At 41.9% G+C, this 26,406-nt stretch overlaps 1 protein-coding gene across 6 annotated transcripts in view; it reads right to left on the reverse strand.

Annotated features, from left to right (window-relative positions):
* Positions 1 to 26,406, reverse strand: part of ZNF385B (zinc finger protein 385B) — a 628,650-nt gene that overhangs the window by 101,697 nt on the left and 500,547 nt on the right. For 5 of the 6 annotated variants that reach the window (XM_056536591.1, XM_056536592.1, XM_056536593.1 and 2 more), the window contains one exon: positions 13,800 to 13,910. The exons of the other annotated variant lie outside the window; for it this stretch is intronic. In XM_056536591.1, coding sequence (XP_056392566.1) covers positions 13,800 to 13,910 — 111 coding nt within the window. The remainder of the gene's footprint in view (positions 1 to 13,799; positions 13,911 to 26,406) is intronic. 6 annotated transcript variants of the gene reach the window in all.

Genomic DNA, 26,406 nt, shown 5'->3' on the forward strand with positions numbered 1-26,406 from the left:
AGCATCTCTCTTTGAGTTTTGTAATTGCCTACAGAGAACCAGATCAGTAAGTGACACACGGACAATTATATGGGGTTTCAAGAAACACAATTTACATCTGTGAAGATTTGGGATTTATTTTGCAGTAATACATTTAGAAAATGCTTATTTTGCTATACTTATTATGGCAAGCAATATTGAGTGGAAACATGGATGATTGTCAATTAAAAGGTCAACGAGATGTGAAATCATCCAGCATTTGGCTCATTATAAGAAAGCAGGTAATGGAAGCCTACAGGATCAGAACTGTTTATCATTCTGTCATTCCTGTCTCCGAATACAGAATTACCTTCCACAAGCTCCAGAGATTTCTCTTTTTTTGCTTTTAATTACCTCCTATCTAACTCACTACTCCAAACCAAACAATCAATAGAAATTCTCATATTTATTGGACAAATATAGAATTTTTGACAAATGGAAACTCTAGCTATCCTGCTGTTTATCTGTGAAAAATAATTTACTGAAGGGCTTAAAGACTATGGTATTTATAATCGCTCCCCACCCTGGAATACAAATAAGCCATTTGCCTGTCACACAAGAACTATTATTAAAGTGCAGTGTTACTCTCCCGCCAGATCCTCAGGTCAGGCATGAAAAGCCACCACTACATGGTAGGTGGTATAGTTTCCAGGGCAACTGTAAGATGCCCACTGAGTATTGTGTATAGATCCTATTAAACTGATACTTATACCAATGCCCCAATACACTCAAGTGCAGTAGTTTTTTTGTAAATTGATACAATGACCCCCCCGATCTACGATGGCCCCGACATACAATCATTTCAACTTATGATGGCCTCTCAGAGGCCATTGCATGTTGAAGGCAGCATCAACATATGATGCTTTTGTATGTCGGGGCCATCGCATAAACGGCTATCCGGCAGCGCAGACTGCTTCAACTGCCACCGGATAGCTGTTTACGTTGGCTGTCCGGTCATGCTGGGTGTTATAGTTTTGCAACATCTGGAGGTCCGCAGGTTGTAGACCACTGTCCTATACTTTACATTGCACGGATCTCTCAACATACGATGGTTTTAACAAACGATGGTCCATTTGGAATGGATTACCATCGTATGTTGAGGGACCACCGTATCTCCATCTCTTTAAGTGATGACATGTCAGGGACCCCTCCTATCATGAAAATAAAGAGGGTTGTGGCACTTGAAAACCTCAGCCTTGCCTCCTTGACACTTGGCTAAAAAAATAAAGTTGCAATTTTAAAGGTTTGGCAGCCACCATCAGTTCCAAGAAAGGTGCGTTCTGCTTTTCTACCATAAGTGCTATCCAATGGTGTTTGCCTATAAGTCACAGTAGGCTTGCGTGAGAGGCATCAAATGTATTGTAAGAGGTGTATGCCTCTTTATGCATAAAATAAAACAGGCATGTTTAATCTGATTGGGGAATTTTTGGGATAAAAGATAAAACCCAAAACTGGTAACTCCAAAATGTTTTCTCAAGATGACACCACAGTGCCAGTGATAGGTTAGCTTCTCCTTATTGTAAACTCTGATAACCACCGCTACAGCCTATTTGCAATAATAAAGCTTTGAAAAAAAATAAATCCTTAAATGTTTTACACTCGCCACATCTAAAAAATCAACAGCATTCAATTACGCACATCCCCCAGCAGATACTATTCAGAAGCGGCATATTTATCTGTTATAACACATTTACAATTTTACTTACACACAAATCCCTAGATTCCCTTTCAGAGCCATGGAGACGTCTCAGCTCAGAGTCTAGAGGGAACATTTTTGTAATTGGCTTCAGTGTGTCTCCATCTTTCATTCACAGGAACATAAAGTGGCCTCCGAAATCTCTTATATATGACATAGACTGAGGGCTTTATGTAAATGTAATGCATGCGTTATATAGGGTCATTGGATGAACTGGAGTTATTGCCTTCTCTACAATACTGATAAATAATTTAGTGCTTCAAACTTATAATGACTGCAAACTTGTGAGGTGATTCATTCAGGATGACACATTGTGGAAGACAGCCAATTTCCTTCCTCCGAGTCAGCTTCTCTTCCTCAGGAAAAAGAGAGATGCCGTTTTTCTTTTTTTCTTTCTTCAGGAAAGAGAACCCATATTTCCTTTAGCATCTGCTGCATTATTTAACATTGTAATGTAGCATAATTGACAGTGAAAGCCATTTTCGAAATGTATCAAATGAGGATACTAAATAAAGTTTTTAAATATTTATAGGTCAATGAAGTCCTCCGATGTTAAGGCGCAGGGAGACCTCACCTCCCAGGAGATGATTGATAACCAGGGCAGTGGTGCCCACAGGGAAATGTTTATCCAAACTTCTGTTCAGTTCTGTCTTATAGTAACAATGGTAATCAGAAAACTTTTAGATTCCAGTTAGTTTGGAAAATATGATTGAACTAAAGCTATATTGTAAATTATAATGGGTTCAGGACAAGTGGATGGAGTAAATAATGTCATCTCCCTAGGATCCATACCTGCATAGTAAGTAGAGTAGCACCTTTCATCATGCCATTACCATATATGTACATATACTGATCAGCCATAACAATAAATGTACATATAAGGAAAGAAGATAAGTGTCTGATTACATGGGGTCTGACAACTGCAAGCCAGAACTGGGCCCGTCTATTACCACTGAGCGTAACAGTATATGTAGAAAGAAGACGCGGATCATTCACCTCTGCTGTAATGCTGTATTCTTTATTCCATAATAATGGACTTAGATGGCTTTACAAGCGGATATTATGGCAGGGCAGAAGACACAAGGATCACCATCCGGAGCGACGACGCCGTTTCACGCCCTACAAGGCTTTTCTTCAGGCCCGAAATTGACACTGAGTGTACCAGCCTCCACCTTTCGACATAAACTTTTCTTGGCAATGATTGCCTGCTTAGCCAGTCACCAGATAAGGCAGGACATCTGCTCCATAAGAGATCAGTATTATAATTGGCACATGGGGCCCTATTGAAGATTTTCCATCAGGACCCACAAGCTACAAGTTACGCCTCTATGTCTCCTCACCCTCATAAAACATCACATCAGCATTGTTAGACTAATGCTTTGAGTAGTCCTACTGTTTATTCATTTTGTATTTGTTTGTCCATTCAATAGGTTCTGCCTAGTATAGTCCTGGGGATATTTCCATTAGAGACCATCCTCATTAAAATGATTAGCATAACTGCAGTTTTCAAATTTTTATAGATGTAAATGAATAAGAAAATGTCAAAGAAGAACATATTATTCACAATACGGCGAATGGAAGTGTAGAAATGTCACCTAGACACGTATTGGAAACCAACTGTGAAGAAAATCTGTTTAACCTTAAATAAATCCATTTCAGAATTCAAACTTCCATCCTTTCTTTAAGATAAATCTATGACAACATATAATAGTGTATAAGTCCAAAGCTCTTGTCTGTGAAGATGTCCGACTTGCTCACAAATGACGAGCGCATCTAGACAATAATGAAATAAATGTACTGGGCGCCCACTGTAGGGGCTAGAATGCAAAAGTATATATAAACAAAACTCACAGCAGGACAGCTAGGGCCCAGGCATATGTAAACATTGGGATTATTTTGAATTGCATAACAGCCATATTTAATGGTACTTTTTGTGGATTTGATCAAGTTGTGTGTGCCCATCCTCCACGTTAAGGTGATCCCATAAGATGCGACTCTAACACTAAATAGATTTACCACTTCTCTTTAAATTTACCCTTCCATTTTGGAGGATGCATATGTAATTTTATATAAATACAGTAGACTTCACATTATACGTATCTTCGTTACTACTAATTCACAGCAGCATAGAAATGGTTAATAACTGGTATAAAGAAAAAAGTTTAACAATATGCAAAGTAGGTATATGTATTATCCAATCAACAGCCAGCACAGGTGATATAAGGCCAGTACAGGTTAGATACATCTTCTTCTTTGCTGCTGCAGCTTGAAGATAAGTACTCTCATAGTTTTTTCCCAGATATGATTATTTTCCATATATTATATATATTTCACTCTTATATATTTCATTCCTATATACTTTTCTTAATATCCTACCTTCTTCTATATTCTATATATTCCAATATACGTTCCCCATATTTTACCTATTTTATTTATGATCTCTATCCATTTCCTGAACACTTCAGGCTCTTATCTTAGATATAGATCTTCCCGCTTCTTGATAGACTCCAGCGCATCAATTCTCTATGGGGTCCTCTCTTTTTGGGGTCCTCTCTTTTTGGATCTTTTCGCATCATGCTTGAACTAGCAAACTCCCTGATTTTACAGTTGGCGTCTGGATCCGGAAGCGGAGGGTTTAGACGCCCTTTTCCAGCTATGGCCTTCGGAAGTCCTTTACGCATTTCCTCCCTTCACATTGATTCCAAGGAATTCTCCTTGCCAAATCCCAGAGGTCAGTGATGGTGTTGATAACACCATTATGGCTGACATAATTGTGGTTTCCTCAAATTTTGGGAATGTTAATAGATTTCCCTCAAATATTACCGTCACATTCTTTAATCCTTCAGGATCCCCTCGGGAATCCTCATCCTCTTGTTTCTTCCAATTTACTGACTCTAGTAGCTTTGTTCATTTCAGGTCAACAGAACCGTATTCAAACCTTTCTCAATCAACTAGAGACATTCTCGTAGACACTTGGGCAACAGGTACCAGATCTGCTTACCTGGAAACTTTGGTCTGATTGGTGCTCACAACGGGATCAGGATCCCATACATGCACCTATAACCCATGTTCTAAATTTTTTATCGGCTTCCTTTGATATGGGCAAAGCATATAGACCTATTAATTTTTATCGATCTGCTATCTCCTTTTACCATGCTCCCATTCATGCTATGCCAATAGGTAAATATCCTTTAATTTGCAAATTACTAAAGGGCATTAGATTTAGACATCAATACACTTGGGATGTCCTTTTATTACTTAATCTCTTTGAATCTTGGGAAGATAATGATTTTCTCTCATTAAAACTCCAAAAACCAACGGTCTTATTATGTCTTATATCCATAAAAAGAGTTTCGGATGTTAGAGCTCTAGATATTTCAAGGAGATAATTCATTCCCAATGGAGTTCTTTTTTCTATTCATAGAAGAACAAAAACTAATATACAATCTGTCTTTTATCCAGCCTTTCCTTTCTAGGAACACCTCTCTGTAGTTTGCTGTCTCAAAACTTATGAACATAAGACACATTCTTTACAAAATCCCTCCTTTAATCAATTATATCTTATTGTAAACCTTACCATCTGGTCTCTTCATCTACCCTAGCTAGGTGGGTGAAACAAACCATGTCCTTAGCCGGCATTGACACTTCTATATTTGGGGTTCACTCTAGTAGAGGAGCTATGTCCACAAAAACACGTCAAGCTTCTCTCTTGGATATCATGAAGGCTGTTAATTGGTCTTCAGAATCCACTTTCAAAACTTTTTATTTCAGACCTGAACCTCATGTTTCAATGTCTATTGTTTAACTATCAATGTCATTATTATTATTATTATATATTTTATTAATGCTTTAATTAATTATTGTTATTTAGCTTTGAACATAATGTGAAGTCTCCTGTATTTATATAAAATTGAAGATTTTCCTACCCTTGGTGACAGAAAATATTGATTTTATTAAAGACAGGAGACAAACATAATCCCTACCCTTTATTATACTGTTTTATTTGTTGTTTTTTTTAGCTTAAATCTATACTTCAAGATTAATTTGTTGAGAATTTCGTTACTATGTTGTCCTCATCCATAAAATTTATACTATCAATTGTTGGAATTGTTTTCTTCTAGCAAGATGATTTCTTGGACTATTACGACATGACTGTTTACTAACTGTTCAACTCACCTTTATTTGTTGGACTCTTTCTATATTGAGATTCTTCATGTCTCCAGACTTCTATGTTCCAGTATATTCTTTTGAGATTGTTTATTTTGTTTTATTGTTTATCCTTGCATCAAAGAAGAGAAAGTATCTCACCTGTACTGGCCTTATATCACCTGTGCTGGCTGTTAATTGGATAATACATATACCTAATTTGCATATTGTTAAACTTTTTTCTTTATACCTGTTATTAACCATTTCTATGCTGCTGTGAATTAATAGTAAAGAAGATATGCATAATGTTCGTGTCTCTGTCTTTAATAAAATCGATATTTTCCGTCACCAAGGGTAGGAAAATCTTCAATTACAGGCTAAGATCACCTCACTGGTAAGTATCATTCTCTTCGGAGTATAATTTATACAGCCATATAGATGTCTGCATAATGTATACCCCCCACCCCTTTCCCCCAAGGAGTTAACAAGTGCTGCTGAGCTGCTGAGCTAATTAACTCCTTCCTTGCTGAGCTGAGCTGTACTCACAGATACCATCTGAGACTAAAGCTCAGCCCCAACATTTCCAGGTTCAAGTGGAAAGTGGCAATGTTTGAGAGTTCATCTCTATTCACTACTATGCTTTCAGTTCAGGTTTCTAAATTCCCAGTCATGCCCGGACTTAAACTGAAAAACCCTCAGTCCTTAAGGGGATAAGCAAACAGTAGTGTCCATATTACTTTTGCCTAAAATAATCTTTTTCAGCTTACTATTCCATGCATGCTAAATTATAAACACAGCCTGGAAGTCCACTGATATCTTTACTCATACCCAATGGATTGAGCACGCTTGTAAACTCCATGTTCAAACAGGGTTTTATTTGGCATCTAAGGGTACAAGTAAGTGTGTGTGAGTATGTGTGTGTGTATGTGTATGTATGCGTAAGACCATTGAAAAGTTGTTGGAATTCTGCTTTCTATGTAACTTTTGCTTTAGTTTTCAAAATTGAAAAATAATACAGAATAACAATTCTGTACTTTTTTAGTTCTCTGCTTTGTGCTATTCCTCAAGTCATGCCCCCAACATGTGCTGGGATATCTAAGGATATCTAAGGTGGAAGGGAACAATGTATGGTTCATTGTAACCGGTGGGGGTAAAAACTTCCCCTGTAAGGCCCTACTCTTGCATTATTAATTCCCTTCTTGGCAAGTGTTACTCTCCCTAAAAAGGGCAGCTCCACACAGGAACCTCTCCCTATTTCCACCTACAAACACTGCCATTTCCCAGGGTTTTTAGGTGGAAATAGGGATTGGTTCCTGTGTGGAGCTGCCCTTTTTAAGACGAGTAACACTTTTCTTGAAAAGGTAGAAGGGAAAAACGTATTGTCCATTGTAGCAGGTGGGGGTAAAACTTCCCCTGTAAGGCCCTACTCTCACCCTATTAATTCCCTTCTTGGCAAGTGAGACTCTCTCAATTTCCACCTAAAATCCCTGGGAAATGGCAGTGTTTGTAGAGGGAAATAAGGAGAGGTTCCTGTGTGGGGCCGCCCTTTTTAGGGTGAGTAACACTTACCAAGAAGGGAATTAATAATGCGAGAGTAGGGCCTTACAGGGGAAGTTTTTATCCCTACCGGTTACAATGGACCATACATTGTTCCCTTCCACCTTTTAGAGGTCTTTGCATCACATCAATACTTGGTGGTGTAGATGGTACATAGTGTTTTTTGCACACCTTTTCTTTTGTTTGATTATCCTAATATATATCCAGAATATTATTAAAAGTTAAGTTTGTTTAATGCATATCCTCAATGCTTACTTGTGGTCTGATGGGGAGGAATGTCTGTAACTGGGAAGCATTGCCTTAAATATGTTTAGCGCAATCCATATTTGCAAAGTGTTTGTGTGGCACCATGGTCAATCTACTCTGATGCATCAGGCATTGGTGGGTGGAAATCCTGGCTGTTCCATGCCTGATTCATCTTCACAAAGGACAGTCTCTCCACATTTTTCGTGGACAGACAAGTTCTCCTTGGGGTTACTATGGCCCCTGCCGCACTAAATACTCCACTCTGATGGCACACTACTGTCCGAACAGGACAGCTTTTCCAGGCAAACTCTGCTAGTTGTGGCCACAAATCAAGTTTAGCTGCCCAGAAGTCCAGCGGATCTTGAAGGTGTGCTGGCATGGCCATGTCAAAGTATGCCACCACCTGCTGGTTCAGGTCCTACTCCAGGTCTACCTGCTGCTGATGAGATGCTTCACTATGCGGGTGAAGAAAGCTACTCATCAGCGACTGTAGACTCAGGCTGCTCCTGCCACCCCACCCCTCCCCAGCAGCCATGGCAGTGGAAGGTGAGCGCAGAGGGCCCCCAAAGTCAGACCTGCGAGAGGATGGACGATGGTGCAGATGAGCATAGGCCAACTGACTACGTAGGATGTCTCTGTAATACATCAATTTATCCTCCCTCTCAGTGGGTGTAAGTGGGGTGTAAAAAAGGCCCCCATTTTGTGCCGGTAGTGAGGGTCCAATAAGGTAGAGAGCCAGAAGTCATCCTGCTGCAGAATGGTGACAATTCGGTGGTCACTACGCAAGCAAGTGAGCATGCATCGTGCCATTTGCGCAAGTGACTCGGAGGGACTCCCTGCCTCTATCTCCACTAAATACTGCCACGGTGGGTCTTGGTCCTCTGTCTCGCCTTCCTCATAACCCTCTAGCTGCTCCTGTTCTCCTGTCAGATGACTAGAAAAACCGCCCATCTCACGAAACCTAAACTGTGCTCCACTGTGCCCCTCCTCCAGTTCAGCCCCCACAGGGCTCATGTGGCCGTGAGATGTAGGCACCATGTCTCCATTGCCCTTACAAGCCATTGTTTCCAACATGTGTTGTAGTAGATGAAGCAGTGGAATTACATTGTTCATCCTGGCGACTGACTAATAATATGGCTTCCTCAAAGGGCCTGAGCAAACGGCAGGTGTCACGTATGAGCTGCCACTGGTTGATATTGAAGTTACCCAGGGGAGTCCCCCTATCCGTTTCGATCATCAAGAAATCGGTGATGGCTTTTCTTTGTTCATATAGTCGGTCCAACAGACAGAGGGTGGAATTCCAACGTGTTGAAACGTCGCAAATCAGACTATGTTGGGGGGATGCCGTTCTGATGCTGCAGCTCAAGGAGGGTTTGCTTTGTGGTGTACGAGTGGCTGAAGTGCATGCAAAGTTTCCTTCCCATTGTTAGGATGTCTTGCAGATGGGGAAACACTTCAGGAACCGCTTGACAACCAGATTGAACATGTGTGCCATGCAGGGCGCATGTCTCAGGCTTCCTTGTCGCAGCACAGACAAGATGTTCTTCCCGTAGTTGGTAACCATGGTTCCCATTTCCAGTTTTCGTGGAGTAAGCCATGATTTGATTTCTTGATGAATTACTTTTAGCAGTTCATCCCCTGTGTGACTCCGTTCAAACCATGCAAATAACAGTGTGACACCGCCGGGCCCTGCACACATGGTATGCTGGAGGGGCACTGAGACTTGTCCGTGCAGTGGAGGCTGAGGGCACGGTGGAGGATGAGGAGGATAAGTCGCACATTGTCAAAGGACCAACGGCCTGAGAGCATGGAGGCTGATGCGGCGTGACCTGTCCAAGTTGCTGTTGTGGCTGTGCAGGAACCTTATTCACACAGTGGGCCATAAAGAACATGTATTGTCCCTGACCGTAGTTACAATACCACACGTCGGCACTGCTGTGCACTTTGGTATACACAGACAGGCTCAAAGACTGGCCCACCTTCTGTTCCACAAAATTGTGCAGGGCTAGTACTGCCTTCTTCGCAAAGAAATGACGGCTTGGGACTCTCCACCTCAGCTCAGCAAAAGCCATCAGTTCTCTGAAAGGAGCAGAGTCCACCACTTGAAAAGGGAGGGACTGCAGCACCAGCAACTTGGACAGGAGCACATTCAACTTTTGCGCCGTTGGATGAGTGGGTGCATACTGTTGTCTCTTGGACATGGCTTCACCCATGGATTGCTGGCGGAACGATTGACTAAAAGTAGGAGGAGCAGGAGCATCTGGAGCGACAGAAGATGGGTATAACACACAGCTTCCTTTGGTTGAGGTGGTGGAGCCTTGGCTGGCTGAAACAGGGAGCAGCGTGCCACTGGGTGATGCAGTAGGCTGGACCACGACATCGGAGCCACGGTTCACCCAGGGTGCTTTATGGTGACGCTGCATATGCTGATGCAGGGCTGTGATGCCAACATTGGGACTACGGCCACGCTTTACCTTCTGCCGACACATCTTGCATGTGGTCAGGTTAACATCCTCCGGATGCTTGATGAAAAATTGCCACACCGCAGAGTAGCTAATTTTCCAACCAACAGCCCACAGTGATTGAAAGCTACTGCTTCTGATTCAAGGAACCCCTGTTCCACTACCTCCCGGGAAGGTAGGCTGCCGCGAAGTAGGTGGTCTACCCCGGGCAAGTTTGGTTCCAGACTTTTCACTTCTGCCACCATGCTGACTGTCAACCATGCTACCACCTTGCTTGCTCAGCTGCTGCCTCACGGGCAACCTGCAAACCTCTTCTCCTGATGATGATGAAGCCCTTTCTAGACCCGGCTCCCAAGTGCGATCGGCTTCCTCATCATCGAGTTGTGTCTGCACATCACTGATGTCCTCCTCAGGTTCCTCAAAAGTGTCTGCTTCAGGAGCCTGAACGCTCGCAACACCACCTCCCACGCCACTCTGCTCATCACTACTTGCCCGCCTAGCAGAGAAAGCGGTGGATGTCTCCTCCACTTCTTGGCTGGGCAGTAACTGCTGACTGTCCTCTAGTAGATTGTCCTCACTAAATAGGGGAGCTGAACCCACAGCATAAGATACCATGCCAACTGAGGGTTGTGTCTGAGAAACCCACCGACTGTTGACTGGGGGTGTCAGATGTCACTTGTGATGAAGTGGATGACAGTGTTAACCAATCGATGATGGCAGATGGGTTGCTAGTCGAGACACGACCGTTGGCTGATATCGGGAGCTTTCCCCTAGTATGCTGCAAAATCTGCCTGATGAATTTAGGCCTCTGCCACTCCTCTGTGCACGTCCTGGAACTCCTCTGCCTGACATACTTAGTGCGTATATGAGGGGAGGACAATGCGCTCCACTATGCCTTAAACAGTATTTGTCTACAACACAAGCAGGTGTGTACTTTTGGCTGGCCTTTCACAGTATCTAGGCCCTGAAGACTTTAACAGGAACAAAATGGTACACCCCTTAGATGTACGTATGTGGTATGCACTTATGAGGGGAGGACAATGCGCTCCAATACGCTTAAAACACCACTTAGATGTACGCACAGGATACACTTTATAGAGGACAATATGCTTTTAGTGCTCTGCTCACCCTAACTGGCTGGCTACTATAAGCTTTTTAGTTGTTGTACACACCAGTGCGGCAGCACACAGTCGCTGTGTACTCATTTCCTTCCCTATCAGTGCTTCTAGGCTGAATTTGGGCTTGAGGGGAATCGCTGCTGTAAAAAAGCTTTTCTGTGCAACACACTGCTCTCTGTCCCTCTCTGCAATAGAACGCTGATGTGACTGGGAGGTGAATCGCTGCTGTAAAAATGCTTTTCTGTGCAACACACACTGCTGTCTGTCCCTCTCTCTGCAATAAAAGGCTGAAGTGACTGGCCGCAAGATGGCTGCCGATTATATAGGGCTGTGACATCACAGGGGTGGCTGGCTGCTGATAGGCTGCATGCTGCATGTGATTAAGGGTCATCCTGCCTACTCGCCTTCCCGCAGTTCCTTGCCCCATGTCCTCACATGTGGATCCGCCATTTTAGATGCCCTGTAGCCTGGACCGCACTAAATGGGGTTTAATGGAGTGATTTGCACGATCAAATCACCGCGATATTCGTTGCAAATCTTTCCTGAAATTCGTAACGAATTTGGATTTGTCAGTTTCGATTTGCTCATCCCTAATTTCTACCATCGATAAAGAATTTTAATAATACTATACAAAATATAATACCATATATTATAAGCATTTTTATAATACTATATATTATAAAAATGCTTATCTAAGTTATTAAAGTTCCCATAGTAAAGCTGAACTATATCCTAGATATATCCTATATACATTTTTACACAGAATGGTATAAAGAGCCATTGCTGGAGATGGATGTACAGAGTCTTTTTTATTAAGTCTTATTTACACATAAATATAAATATAATGGAACTATTTATTCTCCTTTGTAAAGAAAACAGTATATTGCTTTTTGCAGCCTATGGACTGCATGGATACACTGCACTACCTTGCTGGGAGGTAGGGTTATTTATAACTAAGGGGGTTGCCACAATTTAAAGGGACATGGTATGTTAAATAGTGTATTGGACCTGACTACTGTGGGTCTGTGTTATAGATAACAGGGTAGAAAGCTGGTCCTTCTGCTGGAAAGCAGTGGAAAACATGCAATGTTGTGGTGAGGAGGTAGAATAGAGGTTGGGGAGTGTGATGATGAGGTCTGTGAGGCACAACGTAGGACATCCCTGTAAAGTGGGTGAGGGGATCCTCAGAAGTAGAGAGCAGTATGGTGAATGGTGATCTAACAAATTACATTTAATGGTCTGAGGCTCATAGGGTTGTGGTCGACCTTTATTATGTGGTCGGCATTTATTATGTAGGCTGCCACTGATGCCGTATGGCTGAAGTGTATTGTCAGCATTTATAGTTAGCTGTAGAAATCATTTGCCCAGTCTGGATATCATTGTTGAGTAGACAGTACAGTGTTCAAACCCAGGGATTGTTTTGGGCTGAGATATGTGTCTACCCTGATGGGAACAAGTACATTGCTGTGGTAGGAGGCTAACATCTGGATCCTAAAAAGCCATAAGAATGCATATCAAGAGGTTGAAGGTTTCGGTTTTAAGCTAAAGACTGCCCCATTGGTGAGAGAGACCCAATCTATGACTCTTCAATCCTGTAGTAATAGTGCCTGCTGGACAGAGTTAAAACATAACACATAACCAATGAGATGCAGAGAACTGACAGCAAGAGATATAGCCCCTAAGAGTAAAATCTGACCAAAAGTTGGAATATTTTTAGACAGGTGTGGTCCTGTGTGAGGCAACACAGGCAGGAAGAAGGCTTCTATGAAGATAACAGGATCCCCAAATCCAATCTAATTGTTGACTACTAATAAAACTTATATTGTTTTATTTGCAACAATTATTAGATTGTAACACGTGTTGTAAATAATAACAGTAAAGCTTCTGTTCCTCTATTGAGAACAGATTGTTGTACCACATTAGGAGATGGAAAAGTTCAGTAAACTGCTTGCTTGAATTATACTTAAAATTCCAAAGTTTTACTTCAAAAATACAAATGCAAAATATTGATCACAACTGCAAAGTCCTCAATAGCTAAGTAGTATTTACAGCATAGTCTATCAAACAGGATTGGCTATTGGTTTATTGATGATCTATTTTATTCGCTAATTCACTGGTTTCTAATAAATTGGTAGCGGGGTTCCTTATAGATGTTAGATGATCTAATTAATTTTCACCTTTACCACATGATGGTAGGTCTTAAGAGGTATTCCCACAATTTAAAGTTATCCCCTATCCATGGGATAGGGGATAACTAGGTGATCTGTGGAGACCTCACTAATCATCGGAATGGAGGAGAAATGTTCCCTGCAATAGAAGTAGTGGGCCGTGCCGGCACAGTCAGTGCTCCATTCATTGCCTATAGAGTGACGCTCAGCAATGTTCTGCTTTGGAAAACAATGTTTCTAGGGGAGAAAGCTTCCGTACATATGGCATCCAGAGGAACATGCCACAATGACAAATCTTATTCGTAAATATGGAAATGTTGAGGTACAATATTATGTTAAATTAATCAATAGCCTGTTCTTTGCCCATTAGAATACTGCATATACTTACATCGGAATTAAAACGAAGCTGGCAGACATTGCAAGAAATGACTTGTTTTTTCTTTGGTGGAATGGAAACACCAAACGTATGGTTTATGACTGCTTTTTGCACAGGATCCATCTAAAAAGAAAGATAATACAAATAAAATCACTGTCTTGCATTGTACACACAGCCATGTATTGCTAAATATTGGACAGGAATGGTTTTATATATCACTTATGTCTTTTCACTATAAGGTAACGTGCTTAGTTGTTGCTAGGTTGACAAGGTAAACAAAGTGTTGTTCAGTGAAAACAATATACACTCAGCTGACCACAATACAAGGTGTGAAGTCGTATCAGCTGGATGAGTGTGTCCATCTGGTCTTATTGTTTCAGCCTAATGGTTAAGGCTATGTGTCCTATGAGTAGTCAAGGAATATTGGGATCAAGTTTCCTTGAAAATGTATCTGTCCGGGATATTTAAAACAAATTTTGAAATCCGAATCCAGTTCGTTGTCTCTCTTTATTGATTTATAAGAAAATAAACAATGCAAAGGCGCTTAGTAAATATTGAACTGCATGTTTACAAACATGAGCTCTAATAAAATACATAAACCAAAGGAGAACCAGAACGGTCTTTCAGGGAGGCCACTTGAAAAAAGGGTCTCTACAAAATGGCACAGGTGTTGCAGTTTAAGAAGTTGTTTGCACCTCATGCTGCTATGGGTCTCTGTTCATTGGTTTAAATTGAAGTAGTCACTGCGGGGTTTTATTCTGGTACGGAGTTTATTGCACATTCCCAGTAGAATGTACTCTATATAATTTATTTTTGTAATATCAATTCAGGAGAGCCAGAAAAGTCTTTCTTACCTCACAGAAGCTTGGTGGGGGGTGGGTAAAGCATGCAATAATTATTTTCTTGTTTTAGGGGAATGTTGGATTGTTTTGTATGTTTTTTATTATAAAACTTGTTCAATAAAAATTTTCTGATTTAAAAAAAATTATTCTTTTCTAGCACTATAATATTTTTTAAATATATTTACTGTTTTTTAAAACATCTTTGGGCAGGATGAAATCACTTTGCCTTCCTTATTGGGAACATGGAGCGTGGCATTGCTGTGTTATGGGGACCCCATGGTCAAGGTTCAAGGAACCCCTGGGAACCCTGTTTTAGAAACAGTGTTTTAGTGTGTACCATATGCTTAGACATAATGGATGCTGCTTGAGAAATCTGGAGAAGCTACTGAGCTATGCCAGGTTGCACCTGTGATGTTCTACGTGGAAATTTGTTGGTTCTTTTGAAAAAATAATTCCTAAAGTGTACGTATTACAACCTACACGCTTTTTTCCAAACATTTGTGATAGGTCCCTCACTACAGCTGCTGCATGTGTACAAAACCACACTCACATGGGGTGGCCAATGGTTGCACCATTTTGCCAGTAACATTGCACTTTTACCAGCCGACTGGCCAGCTGTATAGAAAATCTTTAATAAGGAGTGGTATGGGGCTTCATAAATAACTGCTCTTTGTAATGCATTTATAAAAGAAAATCGCCATATCTACATTTATATATGTTCCAGTGTGTGCTAAATCCCTTTATTCCGGGCACAAGCATTTTATCCCCTATCCAAAGGGGATAAGATGTCAGATCGTGGGGAGCCCGCTGCTGAGACCCCCCCCCCCTACCCCACGATCTCCCTGCAGCTCCCTATGCAGGTGCTGAGTCTCTAGTTTCGGAAACCTCCGGGTTTCCAGGACTGGGGACGTGATGTCACACCATGCCCCCTCCATTCATGTCTATGGAGGGGGCATGGACGGAGGGGACCCCGGCGATCTGACATCCTTTGGATAGGGGATAAGATGCTAGGGGCAGAGTACCCCTTTAGCCAATGATGGCTGCAAGAGCCAAGCTTTAGAAATAAAGAAAAATAAAACTATGATAATTCTGCCTATGACAATGTGTGTGTGTGGCAGACATATCTGCCATCAGCATCAGCTAACATTGGCTAATACTGACAGAAAATATCCTCATTGGATGATGCCAAGCTGGCGACAATACTCAATTTGTATCAAGGCTGCCCCCCTCCCAGAGAAGTACTGCCCCACACTCATCAGGTGCTGTCACAGTGTCACTAGTACCTACCCCTCTGGGGAGAGCATTGTCCAAAACTTGTGATTAATTTTTTCAAAGGACCAAATCAACATTAATAAAGTTAATGAAATAAAACATAAAATGGTAGGATATGTATTGTTTCCTAGTCCATTAAAATACATGTGAACATCATGTGAATCCCCCTTTTGTTTTCTAAAAAGAATACTTGGTAAACTTTCCTATACTGATCAATGGTGTATTCAAAGATAGACATACAACATTTTACAAGTGTGATTGATACCTGTGTATCTGTCAGGTGAAGTATGCCGCGAAAGACAGAGAGGAAGACACAGAGCTGGGGATACAATAGTATTCTAAGATCTAAGATCACCATTGTAGGCAAACTGTACACGACTTGAGGGCCTGGAGGTAAAGGTTCTGGAGCTTGACTGATAATAAAAAGTCAATTTTATATTTTTGGCCACCACCATCAGCTCCAGGAAAGGTACCAATTGCTTTTATACCCTATCAGCTATCCTTCCGTGTCTACAGATGTTAGCAGCAAATACAGCTGATAGATTCCCTTTAACTGAGCAGGGAATAGAGTGGAGATGGAAAGGTACTGCTGCTGTTTTATACATATATATATATATATATATATATATATATATATATATATATAGATACGGATTTTTTTTATATACATTTTTATTTATTTACGGTACTTAGTATGGGATGTATTCTGGGAGACCTTTATTTGTCTTTGCATGTGACTAAAAGCTAAAACACAAAACAACTCTCTTCTAATAATTAGAAGTTACTATACTATATACCTGTATTGTTTCCTTATAGGTTACATTTTTTGCAGTGTTTGCCAGGCCACTTGCAACTTAAAGGAGATCTCCAGCAAAAAATAACTTATCCCCTATCCACAGGATAGGGGATAAATAGCTCATCGCAGGTGGTTTGACTGCTGGGGCCCCCGCGATCACCGGGATGGTACCCAGCCCCCAGCCGCTCCATTCATTCCTATGGGAGCACCGAAAAGAGCCAAGTACAGCTCTCGGGTATCATCGGCGCTCCCATAGAAATTAATAGAACGCCTGCTGTCTACCGGTAGACGACACGTGCTCCACACTGAGAGCACCGGGGGCCTGTCCCGGTGATAGCAGGGGGCCCCAGCAGTTGGACATCTCCCCCCCCCCCTCCTTGGGATCAGCTACTTATCCCCTATCCTGTGGATAGTGGATCAGTTCTTTTATGCCAGAGTACTCCTTTAAGGAAATACTAAAGGTAATCTTGAGTAGTTCTATGACAACTTAAAAGCACTATCCTCTTCTTTTCCCACTAGTATTATCTTTTGTCCATTTTAATTAATTTTTTTCTCTTTTACATAATCTAATCTAACAGCACTGACCATTTCTGATGGAGTACTATCACTATAGTCACTATAGGAACTATATTCCACAATACGTTTCATATAACTTTAGAAAAGTAATTCAATGCGACCCATGTGATATTTACACAACATAAATCGCTTCAAAGAAAATAACACTTTTCAACAAACAAAATGCATCGTTTACAGGATACAAACACAGGCTAAAACATCATGTTCATCAAATATATTCTATAACACAATAGAAATTATCATTATCCTCAACGCTTCGATATTTGGCAACATAGCAGGGGTATATTATCCATCATAAAACAAATAAAAAAAACATAAGGATTTAGTAAGTAACCATAATGTGTTAGAACCTGCAGAACTATATGAAACATATCTTTAATTGTGCAAAATGATAAACCATCTGTTATTCCTAACAAACTCATTTCTGCTCCATTTATAGCTAAAAAACGAAAGATTGTCTGAATGCAAACAACAAATATTTACAAAACAAATAAAATAACAAGTATTAAAGTCAAAACCTGCAAATCTGAGATTCTCTATAGCGGCTGATAACTATCTGTGAACTCCAGCACATCAGACACAAAGCGAAGAAGATAAAACACTAGAACGCTACAAAACAAGGTGACATATTGCTTTTAACTACCTGAACTGCTTCTCCAAGTATTGGCTGCATGAAGGAGTAAGGAGGTGCGCAAAAGTGAGGAACTTGAATTGTGGGTCCTCTAGTAATAGAAAGAGCAGACCATGCCCAAAGTCCCTGGCTGTGCAAGCAAATGCAACAAGGACAAAGCAACACAAAGTGTCCTCTCTGGAAGTCTCTTGGGCTTCAAAGTGTAAGATTCCCTTCTGAGCAGATGACGATATTTCCCAAACATTGGAGCTGAGTTAGGTCATTATTAGAATTCAGGAAGGTACCGCATTAACATTTAAATATGGCTGACACTCAGGTGGATTACTCTATGTTTGAATAGCAGAATTGAATGTGTCGTCTGGTTTGTAACCCGATCACTGAAACAATATAGACTCTAACAACTTCTTCGTCAATTAATTCTTTACTTACTATAGCCACAGGCAGCTAATGGGAGCTTAGGGGAATGAACAGTGATGTATAGCAATGCACAAGGCTGGGCCCGTAGCTATTAGGTTGTTTGGAACAAAATAATGAATACCGTATTTTTTGTCGTATAAGACACACTTTTTCTTCCCCAAAACTGGGGGGGGGGGGAGTTGGTGCGTCTTATAAGGCGAATACACACCTATCACAGCGGTCCCTACGGCCATCAACGGCCGGGACCCACGGCTAATACAGGACATCACTGATCACGGTGATGCCTTGTATTAACCCTTCAGACGCGGTGATCAAAGCTAAATGTCGGGCTGTTCACCGCGGCGTCCCGAACAGCTTACAGGACACCAAGAGGGACCTTACCTGCCTCCTCGGTGTCTGCTCCGTGCCGGGATCCCCTGCATGGCCGGCGCTCTCCTTCGTCGGCATCACGTCGTCGCACACGCCGTCCCGTCATCCAATAGGAGCGGTGTGTGTAGCGACATCATGGCGGTGTCGGAGCGCGAGGATACCATGCAGCAGAGACGTTCCGGAGCGACGGGTCACGGCGACAGCGATGGAGGGCGACATCCAGGGCAGCGGTGATGAGGGGTGACGGGTCAGAAGTGGCGGGGACACGTGAGTACTACCTCCTATACCAGTGATCTTCAACCTGCGGACCTCCAGATGTTACAAAACTATAACTCCCAGCATGCCCGGACAGCCAACGGCTGTCCGGGCATGCTGGGAGTTGTAGTTTTGCAACATCTGAAGGTCCGAAGGTAGAAGATCACTGTACTATACTTTACTTTGTATTTGGTTCAGAATCTTTATTTTCTAGATTTTTATCCTATAAAATTAGGTGCGTCTTCTATGCCGGAGCGTCTTATATGACCAAAAATACGGTAAAATAGTTCATCTTAAAAAATATAATAATATAATAATGTGGCGTTTAAATATTTTTTTCCTTTTCATTTAGCGTATTCAGCTGGAGATCTGTTGTCTGCAACACGTATGTACCAATCCAATCTCCTTACACATCTCGATCAAGAGATTCACACTCTAGGGCAGTGGTCTCAAGCTGTGGTCCTCCAGATGTTGCAAAACTTCAACTCCCAGCATGCCCATACATGCTGGGAGTGGAAGTTTAACAACATCTGGAGGACCAAAGTTTAAGACCACTGCTCTAGGGCGTATTGTTTGCTCACAGATAATTAAGGTATTAGGACAATGGATGGAGGGACATTCCTTAATATTTCGTAGTATGAAATGGAAAAAAATTCACGGAAAAAAAATCTACCCTTAGAGGGGTACTCCGGTGGAAAATCATTTTTTTTAAATCAATTGGTGCCAGAAAGTTAAACAGATTTGTCTTCTATTTAAAAAATCTTAATCCTTCCAGCACTTATCAGCTGCTGTATGCTCCACAGAAAGTTATTTTCTGTTTGAATTTCTTTTCAATCTGACCACAGTGCTCTCTGCTGACACCTCTGTCCATGTCAGGAACTGTCCAGAGTAGGATAGGTTTGCTATGGGGATTTTCTCCTGCTCTTGCGTTGAGGGGGTTTGGTGTAATGTCACAAGGGACATGGCCGGGACGTCATGACCCATGCAGCCCGCATCCAGAGTTCGGAGGCAATGGAGCACCCCTCCACTGCCCCTGGGGGCAGTGGAGTACCCCTTTAAGTCTATGGAGCAATGAGAGAGACATAGTTTGCTGGGAGCCAAGAAGTACCACATGCCTATGTTGATAATTCAGCTGATAGGTGAAGGTCTCAGCACTGAGACCCTGACTGTTCACACTTTAATTTTATGGTGGCAATTTTGCTAAACATGTGGCTGGGCCCTTTTAGCTATAAAAGAGCGGTCCGCCACCGTTTGCTAAAGCCCACCTGCCGCTGATCAGCCCTGTAGTACTGATTAACGTTTCCTTGTGGTGAATGCGCTTTTTCGGGGACTAAGGCGTCTTTTTTATTTTATTTTTTTGCACCTATAGGTGGTCCACACTATGCTGTGTGGATGGACCGTACCTGTGTGTACCTGCCCCACCGCTGTCAGTGATATATCACTGATCAGCGTTTTTTGGGTGCACACCACTAAATAGGTAAACGCTTTTTTTGGCTCAAGTTTTTTTGCTGCTAGAAGTTTCTTTTTCTTTTTTTTAGTTTAGTTTTATATTTTTGTTCTCAGGGCGGGTTAGTAAGTAGTTAAGGGCCGGTTAGGGTAGAAAGTCTCGCACCACACCACATGCAGCACACACCAATAGAGTTTCCTCCGCACATATACAGTGGGGATCAAAAGTTTGGGCACCCCAAGTAAAAATTCATATTAATGTGCATAAAGAAGCCAAGGAAAGATGGAAAAATCTCCAAAAGGCATCAAATTACAGATTAGACATTCTTCTAATATGTCAACAAAAGTTAGATTTTATTTACATCATTTACACTTTCAAAGTAACAGAAAACCAAAAAATGGCATCTGCAAAGTGTGGGCACCCTGCAGAGTTAATATCTTGTACTGCCCCCTTTGGCAAGTATCACAGCTTGTAAACGCTTTTTGTAGCCAGCCAAGAGTCTTTCAATTCTTGTTTGAGGTATCTTTACCCATTCTTCATTACAAAAGTCTTCCAGTTCTTTGAGATTTCTGGGCTGTCTGTCACGCACTGCTCTTTTAAGGTCTATCCATAGATTTTCAATTATGTTGAGGTCAGGAGATTGTGAAGGTCATGGCAAAACCTTCAGTTTACACCTCTTGATGTAATCCCCCGTGGATTTCGAGGTGTGTTTAGGATCATTATCCATTTGTAGAAGCCATCCTCTCTTTAACTTCAGCTTTTTCACAGATGGCATCAAGTTAGCATCCAAAGTTTGCTGAAATTTTATTGAATCCATTTTTTCTTCTACTCGTGAGATGTTCCCTGTGCCACTGGCTGCAACACAACCCTGGCCAAAAAGTTAAATTTTAACCTCATCGGTCCACAGAACTTGTTTCCAAAATGCATCAGGCTTGTCTATATGTTCATTTGCAAACTTCAAATGCGGATTTTTGTGGTGAGGACGTAGAAGAGGTTTTGTTCTGATGACTCTTACATGGAGACCATATTTGTACAAGTATCTCTTTATTGTGGAATAGTGTACCACATCTCCAGTGTCTGCCAGATCTTTCCGGAGGGATTGTGCAGTCAAACATGGGTTTTGAATTGTTTTTCTCACAATCCTGCGAGCTGTTCTGTTTGATATTTTTATTGGTCTTCCAGATCTTGCTTTAACTTCCACTGTTCCTGATGACTGCCATTTCTTAATTACATTTCGAACAGAGGATATTGACATCTGAAAACGTTTTGCTATCATCTTATAGCCTTCTCCAGCTTTGTGAGCGTCAACTATTTTCAGTTTAAGATTTCTAGACAACTGCTTAGAAGAACCCATGGTGCTGATTGTTGGGGCAAGGTCAGATGAGTCTGGGCATTTAAAACCTTTGAGATTGCCATCTCCTGGTCTTCCCAGATGATGATTGAGAACAATCCATGACACTTGCAGGTCTCAGCTTTGCAAAGGGGGCAGTGCATGCTATAAATTCTGCAGGTAGCCCAAACTTTTGCAGACGCTATTTTTTTGTTTTCTGTTATTTTGAAAGTGTAAATGATGGAAATAAAATCAAACTTTTGTTGACATATTATAAGAATGTCTAATCTGTAATTTGATGCATTTTGGAGATTTTTCCATCTTTCCTTGGCTTCTTTATGCACATTAATAAAATTTTTTACCTGGGGTGCCCAAACTTTTGATCCCTACTGTATACACTTCACCCCCCATAAGAGTAGGGAAATGGCCAGCAGGGAGTTTTCAGCGGAGGAGGCATATGCCATACTTGCCTCCGACACTGAAAGCGCCACAGAGGCTGAGGAAGACCTCACCTTCCTTATTTCCTCGTCCTCCTCATCATCAAGTTCTGATGATGAGCCACCAAGGCGGCAGAGATGCCGTCATGCAAGGCCACAAACCTCCTCTGCTCCAGACCTTGTGCCCCATGCTAGTATGAGTTCCCCTGAGGATCATACTAGTCAAGCCCCCAAGCCAAGTTCACTGGTTTCCCGTAATGGCAAACTTGTCTGGACTTGTGATTCCTGAGTTTGATGGCGACACAGGAATCAAGATTGACATCACCGGGTTCACTGAAATGGACTATTTCAGTTTTTTTTTCAGTGACGACTTTGTCAATCTGATGGTTAACCAGATGAACCTGTGTGCCCAACAGTTCTTCGCTGCAAACCCGGGCTCATTTTAAGCTAGACCCAATGGATGGTACGCCATCAATGCAGCCGAAATGAGGACCTTTTGGGGCCTCGTGCTGCATATGGGTCTAGTTAAAAAACCCAGTGTCAGGCAATACTGGAGTGGGGATGTCCTCTACCAGACCCCACTCTATGGTATGGCAATGACACGTCCCTGGTTTTGAGGCCATTCGGAAATGTTTGAATTATGTTGATAATGTGGCATGTCCGTCCCCCCCCCCCCCCCCCCGGTCATCAGGCCGGTCATCAGGTCGGTCATCAACCACTTCAGAGCCAAATTTTGGGAGGCCTATGTTCCTGGGCGGGAGGTCACTATTGATGAGTCTTTCATCAGCTTTAAGGGTTTAAGGGGAGACTTAGCTTCCGGCAATACATCCCAACCAAGCAAGCGCGGTATGGCGTGAAGATGTATAAACTTTGCGAGAGTACCTCAGGGTACACTTGCAAGTTTATGGTGTATGAAGGACGAGATTCCCGTATTGAACCCCCAGAAAGAATGTCCCCTCACTCTGGGTGTTAGCGGGAAAATCGTTTGGGGCCTTTTGCACCCATTACTAGATAAAGGATACCACCTTTACGTGGATAACTTTTATACTAGTATCCCTCTCTTCACATCCTTCGCCGCCAGATCCACGGTCGCTTGTGGGACAGCCCAGAAGAATCAAAGAGGCCTTCCGCCCCATCCCCTACACGCTAGGGGGTAACACCATCATTTTCATGTTAAAAATCTCATTTTCCATTTTCACGTCTAACTTCAACGTAAAGTCGTCAAACACATGTGAGCTGTTAAGACTCGCTATATCCCTTGTTACATTCCTTGAGGGGTGTAGTTTCCAAAATAGAATGCCAGTTTTTTTTTTTTTTTTTTGCTGTTCTGGTACCCTGGGGACTTGCTAAATGCAACATGCCCCCAAAAACCATTTCAGCAAAATTTGCTTTCAAAAAGCCAAACTTTGCTCCTTCTCTTGTAAGCATTGTAGTGCGCCAGCAGAGCACTTAAGAAGCAGTCTTCTTAATCAGGAGAAATTGGACTTCACATTTTGGGGTCCATTTTCTCCTATTACTCCATGTGAAAAAGAAAAGTTTGGGGTAACACCATCATTTTAGTCTTAAAAATCTAATTTTCCATTTTCACGTCCAAATTCAATGCAAAGTCGTCAAACACCTGTGAGGTGTTAAGGCTCACTATACCCCTTTTTACTTTCCTGGGGGCTTCCTAAATGCAACATGGCCCCCAAAAACCATGACAGCAAAATTTGTTTTGAAAAATCCCACAGTTGTTCTTTCCCTCTTGAGCCATGTTGTGAGCCCGCAGAGCACTTTATGTCAACAAATGAGGTATTTCCATACTCGAGAGAAATTGGGCTACAAATTTTGTGGGGCTTTTTCTCCTTATACCACTTTTAAAAATGCATTGAGGGGGCGGAGCGTGATGCCACTCGGGGGCGGAGCCATGACATCACAATAATCCGTCCCCGTGATCGGTGGTCATCAGACCCATAGCGAACATGCTCCGGGGGCTGATGGTAACGGGGTGCTGCATGAAAGATCACGGGGCCCGAACAGGAGATGCTGATTAAAATCATAAACTGTCACACCCCAGCGGCGGGACCCCCGCGATCAGGCATCTTATCCCCTATCCTTTGGGGATAAGATGTCTTAGCACCGGAGTACCCCTTTAAATAGCGGAAATACCCCTTTAAAATGATCTTTAAACAGCATGTGAACATAGGTCTATTGGATCTCTCTACAAGAACCAAAAAACTGAAACTGGAACTGAAATGGGGACTAGAACAATGTGAACAGGGCATCAGTTGGACCACATAGGTAAGTTATGCATTCACTGACTGCAAGCAGAATTCTTGACAATGTAAAATGGGTACTCTGGTGGAAAAAAAATGTTTTCAAATAAACTGGTGTCAGAAAGTTAAACAGATTTGTAAATTTTTTCTATTTTTAAAATCTTATTCCTTCCAGCTGCTGTATGCTCCAGAGAAAGTTGTGTAGTTCTTTCCAGTCTGACTACAGTGCTCTCTGCTGACACCTCTGTCCATGTCAGGAACTGTCCAAAGTAGAAGAAAATTCCCATAGCAAATCTCTCCTGCTCTGGTCAGTTCCTGACATAGACAGAGGTGTCAGCAGAGAGCACTGAAGTAAGACTGGAAAGATCTACACAACTTCCTCTGGAGCATACAGCAGCTGATAAGTACTGGAAGGATTAAGATTTTTAAATAGAAGTAATTTATAGATCTGCATAACTTTCTGGCACCAGTTGATTTGAACACATTTTTTTCCCACTGGAGTACCCTCTTTAAGATGCTGAACCACAAAGTCTATTAGAACATCACAGAACATTTTATGCTTTTGTGTATTTTCCACTCAAACAAGTTTTTACTTATGAATTTTACAAATCTTTAAACACCTCGGCCCTGACCATTGTTCACACTATGCACCTGTTATTCCATTCAATATCAATTTTTAATCAGGACATAGTTATGTAACAATAGTTCAATGACCTGCAGCAATGTGTGTGTGTGTGTGTGAGAAGCGCTTGGAGCTAAGTGACCTTATAGAAGAGCAGTGACTGTAGCATTTCCTTTTATCTCCCCCGGAATAACAGCACGGTTGTAACAAAGGCAAAGCGCTAGTTCTTCCTTGAACCTACGCTAATACAGTATATTAGGGGAAAAGGCCTAAACGGCAATTATAATTATCTGCATAAAACATACTGATAGACCATAAAGCAGCGTCTGACCATGGAAATGAATTACCAGCAAGTTATAGTAACAAGAATAGAAATATTTAGAGATCTACTTGGAATTTTCCATTTCACTGCTTTATTTCTATGTAGACCTTCGAGAGCTAATCTGTCTGTCCGTGCAGAAAAAGTGCCTCATGTTAAGCAATCTCGCATTTGAGACATAATAAGGATATTAAAACACTGCACATCATGCGCTGCACATCAATTTATAAATCTGCTAATCAGCAGAGAGCACTGTGGTGCATACAGCAGCTGATAAGTACTGGAAGGATTAAGATTTTTAAATAAAAGTCATTTATAAATCTGCTAAACTTCTTTGCACCAGTTTATTAAAAAAAAAAAAAAAAGGTTTTCCACCGGAGTACCCCTTTAAGCCAGTGTTTTCCAATCAGCATGCCTCCAGCTGTTGCAAAACTACAACACGCAGTATGCCCTGACAGCCTTCGGCTGTCCGGGCATGCTGGAAGATGATGGAGCAGATGAAGCACAGGCAGGGACATAGTCCAGGAAGTGAGGGTGGGACTAGTACTCCACTGAGCTCATTCCCGTCCTATCAGACTGCAGTATGAAAATAGAGAGTAAGGGGTTACAGAGCTGCCTGCAGTGATTGGATAAAGACATCCAGCACAGCACAGAAGACTCAGGGCAGAAATGTTAATTTGTTGGCCATCTTGATGTTGGTGAAAACCTCTTTTCTTATTGCCCCAGCAGCAACACTACCCAATCTCCTGTCCGTATTTCCCCAATGTTTAAACTGTTGGTAGTAGAAAAAACACTAGGAACATTGGAGGTATTCTTTGAAGGGGTACTTCACCCCCTGGACATGTTATCCCCTAACCTTTGGATAACATATCTGATCGCAGGGGGTCCCAGTGGCCAGATCCCCAAACCCCCCCCCCGTGATCAGACATGTTATACTCTATTCTTTGGATAGGGGATAAATTGTCTAGGGGCAGAGTACCCCCTTAAGACCATGACACCCCTTACATATATTGCTTTATTTCAGACTGCGTGCATTTTTCCTCAAGTCTGT

This window comes from Hyla sarda, chromosome 8, assembly GCF_029499605.1.
Source record: "Hyla sarda isolate aHylSar1 chromosome 8, aHylSar1.hap1, whole genome shotgun sequence".
Taxonomy (NCBI): Eukaryota; Metazoa; Chordata; class Amphibia; order Anura; family Hylidae; genus Hyla; species Hyla sarda.